General features: G+C 31.1%; 1 protein-coding gene across 2 annotated transcripts in view; it reads right to left on the reverse strand.

The window, feature by feature from the left end:
• Positions 1–2,771: 2,771 nt before the first annotated feature.
• LOC132713703 (uncharacterized) overlaps positions 2,772–13,419 on the reverse strand; it is a 36,174-nt gene continuing 25,526 nt past the window's right edge. The window contains exons 14-22 of one of the 2 annotated variants that reach the window (XM_060696378.1): positions 13,056–13,199; positions 11,616–11,702; positions 10,923–11,063; positions 8,355–8,441; positions 6,734–6,820; positions 6,359–6,499; positions 4,929–5,015; positions 4,499–4,585; positions 2,778–3,946 (exon numbers count right to left, since the gene is read on the reverse strand). In XM_060696378.1, coding sequence (XP_060552361.1) covers positions 3,741–3,946; positions 4,499–4,585; positions 4,929–5,015; positions 6,359–6,499; positions 6,734–6,820; positions 8,355–8,441; positions 10,923–11,063; positions 11,616–11,702; positions 13,056–13,199 — 1,067 coding nt within the window. In that variant the 3' untranslated portion in view covers positions 2,778–3,740. Of the gene's footprint in view, positions 3,947–4,498; positions 4,586–4,928; positions 5,016–6,358; positions 6,500–6,733; positions 6,821–8,354; positions 8,442–10,922; positions 11,064–11,615; positions 11,703–13,055; positions 13,200–13,419 lie in introns of both variants that reach the window. The other variant, XM_060696379.1, reaches the window with a different exon arrangement.

The following is a 13,419-nucleotide window of genomic DNA, read 5'->3' on the forward strand; positions in this document are numbered from 1 at the left end:
CAATGTATATCTTATCGAATTATGTAACCAAATTAGCTTGCAGGATAACGCAAATTAACCAAAATGAGAGAGACCGTAAAATGGGTTTAATATTTGCCATCCATAAATTATTATTTCTTAGATTGAGACCAGCTTAGTAAATTTATTATTTTTAAGTAGACACGAATGCATATAAGAGCATATACGTCAGGATTTAAAAAATGTTTCATAACTTTTGGTTCTTTTTTCTAAAAATGAACTATACTGTTGAAACCAGTAAGAAACTTTTACCAGTAACTGATCGTAGAACGTTTGTGAGTACTGTAGTAGTGACTTGTTAACAAATCAATTCAGTATCAACTGACTTCATGAAATTATATTTGGTGAAAGGCGCTCTATATAACAAACTTTTATACCAAATGTTTAAGATCATCTCGCAGTTGGATCTTCTCTCTTGCTAATTACAGAAAGACAGTATTTGAATTAATTATTCCAAAAGGTTAAACATCACGAAAGAGGCAAGATACGAAATAACTGCTAGTGTAAGGTTGTTTCTAGAAGTTATCCAAACTACTATCTGTACAAATATACAACATTTAAACAAGCCATGCAATATGCAAGGATGAGTTAAAACAAGTGTGCTTTAAAAAGAAGCATGAGAGAAGTATTTTTGCAGCTAATAAAGATTGGTTCAAAAAATGATGTAAATTTCCGCCAGTCTCCAAATAAGAAACAATCGACGAGATGATATTGTTACGGAATTACTCTTTTTTAACATAATTCTGTCTAAACACGTTTTACTTAAAATGTCTATCATTTAGAACTCTATGATTGTATAGTAAATTGGAAGTCCAAGTGAAAGCATGATAATAAAATCAATTAAACTAAATGTATGCACCATAATTATATTCTAGCAAAATTCTTAAAACAAATTAAACACTTAAACTGCAACAATTCAACCCAACAACAACATATGTTCACCCCCCCCCAATAAAACTAAAAGAACCCAAACAAATAGAAACTTCCCAGCTTATTGATCTATACCCTTTTGTTGCGCATGCACTTCTCTCGGTATGCAAATGTAGACTGGCCTACATGCACGACTCCTTGCGCGACCTGAATCGACCTATTTAAAGTTTATGCATAGTAATGAAATTATGTTTATATAAGACATGATCAGAAGATACAATTTTCTCAGGATGGATATTAATAATTTATGTTTCAAATGTTCTCTATCTTATGTAAATGTTTTGGAAAATCTTAAAAACTGATCTCAGGAAACAGTTTTTAGGGACGGACAGACAAACGAACCGACAGACACTCTGAGGGTAAATCTTCATGGACGCTTGATTGGTTATCCTTGTTTATTATTATGATGTTGGAGTTTGAAGTACATTTGTAAATGCTATAAGAAATGAGTAAAATTGAGTAAAAAAAATAGTTTCTAGAAAAAAAATCTAATTAAGGGGGATTCTGGAAATAGTCAAGCTAGAGAATTTAACCTGTTCCCAAACATTTTTAGTGCTTTTTGCATTATCACTGGATCCAGTTTATGTGTTTATGTGCCCTATTTTAAAGCCTTTTGTTGCCAAAGCAACCAAATTTGTCAACGTAGGAAGAAAAGAAAACAACATGTATTATCTCAAGACTGCCATCTATCCATATATCAAGTTTCAAAAAATAAAATATTTTTAGTATTTATTTGCGTTATTGCAGGATCTAGTTTTGTGGACAGTCAGACTGACAGACAGATGGACAGACAGACGCACGGACAGACGGATGGAGAGTAAACGTAAAGTCCCCTCTGGTTTAACCGGTAATGATTTGTTCAACAATGCAACTTAGTGAAACATATATTTACATTAAGTTAATATATTTGATCTATTTATTGTATACAAGATTGATACACTTACGTTTGATTGACAATTCTTTAAACAAAAATAAACTGTGAAAATCTCTTTTTCAGCTTTACAAAATCACGAACCTTTATTAAATATTAAAGCCCGTGATAAAATATAGCTCAAAATTGAACAAAGTAACCTGTAGATGGATAAAGCAGTAAGCGATTAAATTAATAAAATCTGATAGTTTGTCAACAACATTTGAGATGCTGAAGGGCTAAAACTAGTACTTTTAGTTAGCGCGAGCGCTTGTTGCGCGACTTTGACATATTAAGAACAAGCATGCCTGCGAAATCTGCTTCTGCGCGTTCTTTATATGGCGTTTATAAATTCAACCTGCCAAACATCTTTATAACTTATAGTTTTACCATTTAAACATCTTTATAACTTATAGATTAACCTGCAAAATATCTTAACTTAAAAAATTAACCTGTAAAGTATCTTTATAACTTATTGTTAAAACTGTCAGAAAACTTTATAAGTTATAGTTTTACCAGTCAAACATCTTTTAGACTTATAGTTAAACCTGTAAAAAATCTTTAAAATTTTATAGTTTAACATGTTTGCCGTCTTTATAACTTATAGTTCATCTATATAAGTTATAGTTTAGCCTTTTAAACATCTTCATAGCTTATAGTTTAACCTGTAAGACATCTTTATAATTTGTAGTTTCGACAGTCAATCATCTTTACATCTTATAGTTTAACCTGTCAAATATCTTTATAACATATAGATTAACCTGTCAAACATCTTTAAAACTTATAGTTTAAACTCTTAGACATCTTTATTACTTCTAGTTTAACCTGTCAAACATCATCTTTATAACTTACAATTTAACCTGTCTAAGATCTGTTTAAGTTATAGTTTGACCTGTCGGGCATCTTTATAAGTTATAGTTTAACCTTTTAAACATCGTGATGACATATATTTCAACGTGTCGAACATCTTTATAAGTATTAGTTTCAATAGTCAAACATCTAAAAAACATATTGTTAAACCTGTCAGACATCTTTTAACTTGAACCGATGTGCGATTAATTCTGATTTCCCATTTTCTGCTGTATATGTCAATGTGGTAATTTCATTACACGAATATTTTTCTCTTCTTAACTAGGCTTGTTTTATAAGTATAAAATGAAAGTATGAAATATGATATCCTTAATATTTACCAATTATATAAACAAAGAGCAAAGACTATAAGACGGCCAAGATATTTCAAAGCTTAAAACTATCAAAATAGTTCTACACACATCTTTATTTCATCTATATAGTATAATAACAAGTCTACTTCTGTTATCGCAAGAAAAGTTCAAGTTAAAATATAAAGGCTCGAAAGAACAAGGAAGTCACGTGTTTGTAATCTCAAGACAGGCTACACATTGGATTTGTATAGGCTTGCAAGGCACTGTTCTGTAATTTCGTTTATCTACTGTGAAATCTGTCTAGAATTGTTTCTGAGAAAAGCAAAAACATTTTATTATTTCTATATATTTCGTCAAAGATATTAAACAATATATAAAGCAAGTCTATCATAATTGTATGACTCATATGAAACAATTTGGATTAACTAAATCACAATATAAATGAATTCAAAACTTAAAATGAATATAAAAAAGAAAACAATTGTATTCGTTCCTCATTCAAAAATTACATTTTCTAACTTTTAGCTCTGTTATGGTTTGGTATCTATACATTATTGCGGATGCAGTCATCAGTCTAATCACTGATTAGACAATTACCTATAATATTTTGTGTAACGTAATTCACTTGTATATGATATTTCGTGTTTTCTCTTTTTAAACGCATTTTACTTTACAAATATGACGTCCTTTGCCGAAGCATTGCTGTTTTATTGAAAGTTTTAATTCAGTTGCATGCGTTCAATTATCTTTTGTACATTATTTTGATTTTTTACTTCAGCATAAGTGATTTCATGAACTTCAACATAAGTAGCTGGAAAAAGCCCGCGTATTCCCTTTGCCGTCGTCCCTCTCCACCAATCATCATTTATCCGTTCTATGTTTGTTATCATGTCGCCCGGATCAAAAGAGATCTGGTCATCAGTCTCTGTATATAATCAAAAATTTATTATCAATTACATACGTATTTTGTTCGCAAATATAAAAGCCATTAAATACAACAAATTATTAATACATTTTTACAAACAGCAAATATATGATGGGATAATTTGCTAACTGCATCTCGCAGCACTTGTCCTATTTCAACTTTTTTAACAGTATTCAAACCGTAAGATATTTTGCTATTTCTGTTTTGTATTAACATCCTGATATCTTTATGTCTTCTGCTTATTATTGATGCTAAAATATATATTGTATGTTTAATGCAAAAAAAAATTTGAGTTGAGTTGAATAAACATAATAATGATCAAAATCTAACTGATAAGTTAACAATTTCCCAAACATAATATAAGAGTAGATATAATGTTTATAAAATGTTTGATAGACACATGATCACAATAATTGTTTATACCCGGTCGGTTTTAGTGTCAAACGATCTCGTTCGAGTTCAAGAAAATGTGTTTTTTATAGTTTATGTTATCTGAATATCAATTTCTATAGTTTGATTTTGAAAACATAAAATAACATTCATAACAAATACCTGCAGTGAAACCATATAAGGCAGTGACATCAAATCCTGGAGTAATATCAACAATTCTGTTGCTTGTACTTTGATCATCATGTAGGTCTGAAGTATTACGTGACCAACATTAAGATAGAAATAAGATTAATTATAGTACTGCGTTGTTTCCAATGATATAAGAGATAATTTGTCATGGATATAAAATGTTTGACAAACATATGGACAAAGGAGTAAATAATCGATCGGTTTAAGCATGAAATAATTTCAGTTGAGTTACAATTCTCTTGTAATTTTGTTGTGATTAATGCTCCCGAGGGATCACTTTGTTTCCAGATTTTTTTTACATTGGATGTTTAGAGTTTTGATCATTTTGTGATTATACATATCTAGCTCGATTAAATGTTTTTATGAAGATAACAGTATTTTTCTAACAATGCACCAAACATACCTGCTGTGTAGTCGTCCAACGGTTTCCCTTCAAATCCTGGTGTAATGTCAATATCTTTGTTGCTTACAGTTTGGTCAATATGTGTATCTGGAGTAAATAAATAAGCGATAAGAGAGATGCACTTATCATGGAACATTGATTTCATTTCAAGAAAAAAATAATAAACAATACCGATAGTTCAAACTTCGTCACAATTTGATCGAAGTGTCGTGTAACTTTTGACCCTATGTTTAGTATTTCATCACAGCTGTTTTCATATGACAGATGTATATACAAGTATTATAATATAATAATCGTCCTTTTCATAAGACAAATGTATATATGATTATATCAATTTTTGATATTTCATTTGTGGATTAGGCAGTTCACCCTCTTGATCACAGCAGTAAGCCACTTAGAGTAAAAAAGCACATTAAGCCACCAGATCGTCCCTGGGTACTGATAACCTTTGTACATGACAGAGCAGATGTAATGTGCGGATTCAATAGAAAGAATTCATGACGATCAATCACGAGTTGCCCGATTCACAGTCCAACGCTCTATCTTGTGAGCTAACCGGACGGTTATTTAATATTTCTTAAAAGGAATCATACAACGCTTTAATGTATCATGTGTTCTGAATATTAAGGCAAATTAGGAAATAATGTCTATGAACTTTCCCTTTCTTGTTAGTACAATTACTTTGACAGTATAACACAATACAAGTATATAGCAATTGCAAATCTTGTCTTTATATTGTGTATTTTATCAGGCAAATGTAATGGCTTTTTTATACAACAAATTAGTATACTCTTTTGCAAACAGCAAATGAGTGGTCGGTGTATTTGCTCATTTCATTCCGTAGTACTTATTTAACAGTATTTTAACCGTAAAATTTTGCCTATTTATCTTTTATATCAACATCTTGATATTTATATATCTTCTGCCTATATAAATATATATATTGTATGTTTTATGAAATAAAATTTTTTGAGTCGAGTTGAATAAACATAACAATTATTTAAATCTAACTGATTAGATTTAATTTTCCAAAGTTGAGTCAGAGATAGTATGTATATGAACTGTTTAATACACACATGATCACATTAACTGCTCATACGCCGTCGGGTAAATGTTAAAATATCTCATTCTAGTTCTACAAAATGTCTTTTGTTTTTATGTCATCTGAATATCAATTTCTACAGTTCGATTTTGAATACATAAAAATGGCATTCATAACAAATCCCTGCAGTGAAACCACACAAGGCAGTTACATCAAATCCTGGAGTAATATCAACAATTCTGTTCCTTGTACTTTGATCACCATGTATGTCTGAAGTACTAAATGACCGACATAAAGACAGAATCAAGATTAATTATAGTATGGCGTTGTTTACATCATTGATTTCATTGCAATAAAGGAAAGAACAATATAATTTGTTCTCACGTACGTTTTACACAAACTCTCACATAATGTGCTGGAAATTTCCCACGTTCTCCATTTACTGTTGTTCCTATCCACCAACCAATATCTATTGGATCTATATTTGTTATTATGTCGCCTTGGTCAAAAGATATCTCGTTATCGTCCTCTGTACAAATTGTAACATTTAAGATTTAATAAATAAGTTAATAAGATAATGAATTATTAACGAAGATAGAACATCGAAAGAGAAATAAAGAACAAAATAGGACCAGTTTATTTTATGAAACTAATTATTTAAAACATAACAAAGATCTTGCAGTGCGAACTTCTAAGCAATATTGTTATAACCAGTATTTAATTTTCAACAATACATAAAAAATGACATTATTGTAACAAATACCTGCTGTGTAATCGCTAAAGGCTGTCGCATCAAATCCTGATGTAATGTCAACATTTTTGTTGCTTTCAGTTTGAACAATATGTGTATCTAGAGTAATAAATAAGCAATAAGAAAGATGTGCTTATCATGGAGGGTTGATCTTATTTAAAGAAAGAAAAAAGAAATAAACAATACCGATAGTTCAAACTTCGTCACAATTTGATCGAAGTATCGTGTAACTTTTGACCCTATGTTTAGTATTTCATCACGGCTGTCTTCAAATGACAGATGTATATACGAGTATAATAATATAATAATCGTCCTCTTCATAAGACAAATGTATATATGATTATATCAATTTTTGATATTTCAGTGGTGGATTAGACAGTTCACCCTCTTGATCACAGCAGTAAGCCACTTAGAGTGAAAAAGCACAGTTAAGCCACCAGATCGGCCCTGGGTACTGATAACCTCTGTACATGACAGAGCAGATGTTATGTGCATATGACAGTAGAAAGAATTCATGATGATCAATTGTATCAAGTAACCTTCATCGTATGGGAATCGAACACGAGTCGTCCGATTCACAATCCAACGCTCTACCTTTTTAGCTAACCGGAAGGTTATTTTATATTTCATAAAAAAAAACATATAAAGCTTTAATGTATCATGTGTTCCGAATATTAAGGCAATTTAGGAAATAATGTCTATGAACTTTCCCTTTCTTGTTAGTACAAATATTTTGATAGTATAACTAAATACAAGTATGTAGCAATTGCAACCATTGCCTTTATATTGTGTATTTTAACAGGCAAATGTAATGGCATTTCTATACAACAAATTAGTCTACACTTTTTCAAACAGCAAATGAGTGGTCGGTGTATTTGCTAACTGCATCCCGCAGTAGTTTTTTTACACTATTTTAACCGTAAATAATTTCCTTTTCATCATTAATATCAACATCTTGATATTTATAAAATATCTTCTGCCTATATAAAAATATATATTGTATGTTTTATGAAAAAAAAATTGAGTTGAGTTGAATAAACATAACAATGATTTAAATCTAACTGATTAGATACGAATTTTCCAAATTTTATGTCAGGGTTGATATAGAATGTATATAAAATGTTTAATACACACATGATCACATTAATTGTTCATACCCGGTCAGTTTTAATGTCAAATAATCTCATTCTAGTCCTACAAAATGTCTCTTATGTTAATGTTTTCTGAATATCAATTTCTATAGTTCGATTTTAAATACATAAAAATGGCATTCATAACAAATACCAGCAGTGAAACCACGCAAGGCAGTTACATCAAACCCTGGAGTAATACCAACACTTCTGTTGTTTGTACTTTGATCATTATGTAGGTCAGAAGTATTACATGACCAACATTAAGAAAGAAATGGGATTTATTATAGTATTGTGTTGTTTGCAATGATATGAAAGATGATTTGTCATGGGACAAACATATGGACAAGAAGTAAACAATCGATCGATTTAAGCATGAAATATTTCAGTTGAGTTACATTGGATGTAAAGCGTTTTGGTCATCTTGTGATTATTCTTATCTAGCTCTATTGAATGTTTTTTATGAAGATAACAGTATTTTTCTAACAATGCATCAAATATACCTGCCGTGTAGTCGTCCAAGGCATTCGCATCAAATCCTGGTGTAATGTCAACCTCTTTGTCGCTTGCAGTTTGATCAATATGTATATCTGGAGAAATAAATAAGCGAAAAGAGAGATGTAATTATCATGGTCAAAAATAAGAAATAAACAATACCGATAGTTCAAACTTCGTCACAATTTGATCGAAGTTTCGTGTAATTTTTGACCCTTTGTTTAGTATTTCATCACGGCTGTCTTCAATTGACAGATGTATATACAAGTTTATTAACATAATCACCGTCCACTTCATATGATAAATGTATAAACAATGTATATACAATTATATCAATTTGATATTTCAGTGGTCATTAGATCGTCAACCCATTGTCAAGAACAGTACAACCACTAGATCGTTCCTGGGCACTGATGACTTCTGTACATGACAGAGCAGATGTAATGTGGCGATGACAATAGATGATCGATTAAATCAAGTTACCTTTATGGTCCTGGAATCGAACACGAGTCGCCCGATTCACAATTCAACGCTATACCTTTTGAGCCAACCGGACGGTCATTCAATATTTCATAAAGAAAAAAAAATCATACAAAGCTTTTATGTATCATGTGTTCCAAATGTTAAGGAAATTTAGGAAATAATATTTTTAAACTTTCCCTTTCTTATTAGACGTCGCGTGCACGCGGCGTCTAGTAGATACGCATTCGTTCAGTAAGCAATGGGGAAAATTTAAGTCTTATTTTTGTTTAATTTTTTTGTTCTAACAAAATTGCAAAATTTTCAGATTTTCGGATAAAATATTTTTTCTGATGATCAACATGTCCCCGAGCGTCATGGAATTAAATAATCGTTCAACAAAAGTCATATTTCCATAGTTAAATATCACATGCTTTTTACTTTTTTTATATAATTTACCGATAAAATAACGTGCCATTGAGCCAGTCTATATTCTAAAGCAGGAATTATCGAGCGGAATATCCTCGGCTATTATCAATATCAACAGAAAGGGCCGAAAAGTTGCGGTTGAGGAAATCAGGGTATAATCAACGTAATTTCTTTAATTACCGTAATACATTTTCAATCTATATAGTGTATCAACGATATATAGAATATGTTTTACAACAAACACGGAAAAGTGAAAACTTGCATTTTGAAAAATAATAAAAAGAGGTTGAAGTGTAAATCTTAAATTTAGTAGACAAACATTTAATTATGCCTCGGTCAGTCGGGGAGTATTTCTTGTAGGCTAGGTGGATTTTGGTAATATTTTTTAACCATAATACCCTAGTAGGTGTAAACCACGATACCAAACATAAGCTATTTTCGCGAAAACAAGATTGAGGCTACGAAAATAAGATTTATTTTTTGAAATAGTGCATTTATCTGTTTAAATAATTATGTTAATTATATATTAATGCATTATTTGAATGATTTTACAGCAAATCAAAATTTCAGAATAAAAAAATATCTAAAAAAGTGCAGTTTGAACCGAAAATACATACGTACGAAAATACTTCAAATGGCCGTGTAAAGCGAAAATAAGATCAGATCTACAAAATTAATATAATGTATTAAAAACGTAATTTTGTTGTTATTAAATTTAAATATAAGTTATGAACCATGTTTACAAATGTTATTTTCGTAGTCGCCTTCTAAGGTTATTTTAGCATGCATACTATTTTGGTAATTTACCATATTTACCGAAAAAACGTGTAATATTTCATTACAAAACGTTTCATTCTTTATTATTTTATTCATACAAATCATTTAATAACAACGAAAATACGTTTAAAAGTTCAATAAAAACTAGTTTTTTTCTCTATCTCTGTCTTTGTCTTAAATTTATTGTTTACCAATCATTTCATTTTTATTTGTTACCAAATTTGTTTTGCTTGGAGTAGACCTTTCAGTCTTTATCAAAACAGACAAACATTGTTTACTTAGTATTCAGAATTTCTGACATGGCATTACTTTGTGAATTTATGCAATAGTTTATAGACCCAGGCGGCCCGGGTTCGATTCCCGGCACCGGAACACACTTTTGTTCTCAAGCTTGTTTTCGTCTTCATTTATTCACTGCATCATATGCCAATATATGCGGATATTCAACTGCAGACTGTAGAGAGCAATTGCTGATTTTATACATTACCTGTGACTGTTCACATCATTTTGCGGCGTCTTTGATATGCAGCATCAACATTTAACTTGTTAGTCGAATTGTTTTGACAGTTTATCTCAGACAGTATTCTCTGATAGGAGTAAATTATGGTGGCTGATTTGTGCCATTCGTGTTTTCGCCCAGCGACACCGCCAAGCGAAAAGTCGAGATTAAACAAGTTAAAATGATTGGGGCGCAGAGGGTTAACAGGCTAATAAGCGGGAGCGCGGGGCAAAGTTTAATAAAAATAACTTGCGACCCCGTCAAGCGAAAAGTCGAGAATTAACAAGTAAAGGTGGCGGGGACGCGGATCAAAAATCAATCAGCGTGTTTTCGCTGCGCGCCCTCGCCTTTTTATTTCTTAAATTTCGCTCTGCTCAGCGACGACTTGGGGCAAATTTTTAAAACCACGTACTTCTTGCACAGACTTCCACATAATTGGCTGGAAATATCCCACGTACTCCATTTGCCGTTGTCCCAATCCACCAACCTTCATCTATCGGTTCTATGTTTGTTATGATTTCGCCAGGGTCCAAAGATATCTCGTCATCAGCCTCTGTGTAGAATTAAACATTTATTATTAGTTATAAACGTATTTTGTTCGCAAACGTAAAAGCCATTACATACAACAAATTATCGATATTACAAACATCAAAAATATTGTCCTTTTTTGCAAAAGTACACCCCGTAATACTTTATCCTTTTTTCAACTTTTTTTGCAGTTTTCAAACCCGATAAATATTTTCTTTCTGTTCACATTGTAACATTTAATATATAAGTTAATAAGATAAAGAATTCATCTTAATAAAAATGAAGAAACAAATGGATCCATTTATTCAATGTAACTAGTTATTTAAAACATAGCCAGGGTGTGACAGTGTTAACATTTTATAGCTCAGCTACATAGGAAATCAGAGTGCTTATATATGTTTTTAAAACAATCCATTGTGATTATACCAACGAAAGTGTTTCTAGTTTTCTGATTCTAGTTTTATGCAATATTTTATAACCAGTATTTTATTTTCTAAAACACACAAACACGCACACACGCACACACACACATGCACGCACGCAAGCAAGCGCACAAAAAGAAATTTATTACAAATACCTGCTGTGTAATCATACAAGGCTGTCGCATCAAATCCTGGAGTTATGTCAACATTTTTGTTGCTTTCAGTTTGATCAATAAGTGTATCTAGAGTAATAAATAAGCTATAAGAGAGATGTACTTATCATGGAACATTGATTTTATGTAAAGGAATGAAATAAACAAATCTGATAGTTAAAAGTTTGGAACAATTTGATCAAAGTATAGTACATGTATAATTATCGGCCCTATGTTTGGTACTTTATCACAAATGCCAAAATATATATCATCATTGTTCCATCATATGTATAAACGAATAAATTTATTCAATATTTCAGTGGTGGTGTTGGTAGTTTACCCCCTTGATCAGGACAGTAAGCCACTTTGAATGTTCAGCCACCAGATCATTTCTTGGCACTGATAATCCCTGACATGCCACAGCAGAGGTACAGTGCGAAGGACAGTAAAAAGAAATTATGATGATCAATTACATCAAGTGACCTTCATCGTCCGGGAATCGAACGTGCGTCGCCCGATTCACAGTCCAACGCTCTACTAATACAGCTAACCGGACGATAATTCATATTGCATAAAGAAAAAAAGCTTTAATGTATCATGTGTTCCTTATATTAAGGGACTTTTGCAAATGATATTTATGAACTTCCTATTTCTAGTAAGTCGAATTCTTTCGACAGTTATCTACCACTACTACGAGTATACACAATGTAAAGCAAGTACACCCTTGTCTTTTGTATTGTGTATTTATATAAGCAAATACCATTTCTATGAAAATTCAGAATCTACATTTTGTAAATATATTCCAAGATCTAGATTATTCATCGATGACCAAAAATGAAAACAATAACTAAAAAAAGACAATTACTTAACGATAAAACGATGATGATCATAATATATCTTTCATTTGGTTTGATTCGATATAATAAATTATAGACCCTGTAGATGCTGAAAAATAATTTCGAAATTCTGTGCTAAATACATGATAAATATTTGTATTTCCTTCAATCAAACCCGAGTTTCAAGAAAAATTGATTTCATAACGAAACAGACTGAAGAAATTTTTCAAATATTTTCGTTTATAAAATTGAAAAATTTAGTGTATGTTCGTAATTGATCTCATCTGCTAAATTATGAATACAAAACTCAACAAGGGAGAGCGGACAAGGCAGGGTAAAGTCGCTCTTTGCGAAGTCAAATATCACGGATAAGTTTAAATCAAATATGTTGAAACTAAATATATTAAAGTTTATTCTATAATAATAATTATGATATGTTGAAAAAGTTGCATTAATCATTTATTCAATCAATGTTAAAGGCAAACGCCTACAGTAAATAATTCAATCTTAAAAAATATAGTTCGTAAAGTCGGCTGATTGATGTTTTAATCATTTCGTCAAATGAACGAAACAATGCTGTGTTTTATAGTGAAATTTCATATTTTACCAGTCTTTACGTTAGGAAATGCGTATTCGTTTGGATCATCCGATTTGTTTGTTATCTCTTCTTTTTCATCTTCTAATTTTCCTCTCGTCTGCTCTTCCTTTTCAATCTTCAATGTCCATTTTTTTATCAACTTAGACTGGTAACCTAATTAAATAGAATGTGGCCTTGTGATGTTTGCATTTAAAAAAGTTTATAAGAAGTCAAGTCGTAACGGATGTGTTTATCCGAATATATGTACTAAGACTTGGAAATTAATGCTTTTGCTTGTTCAATGTAGTTGAAAACATCATAAGAAATTCTTGTTCCCTACTCCAAAAAGGGCAAACGTTTAAATAAACCTTTGAGAGCATGTTATGTTAAGAAA

This window comes from Ruditapes philippinarum, unplaced genomic scaffold (genome assembly GCF_026571515.1).
Source record: "Ruditapes philippinarum isolate M1 unplaced genomic scaffold, ASM2657151v2 ctg838_1_1_1_1, whole genome shotgun sequence".
Lineage (NCBI taxonomy): Eukaryota > Metazoa > Mollusca > Bivalvia > Venerida > Veneridae > Ruditapes > Ruditapes philippinarum.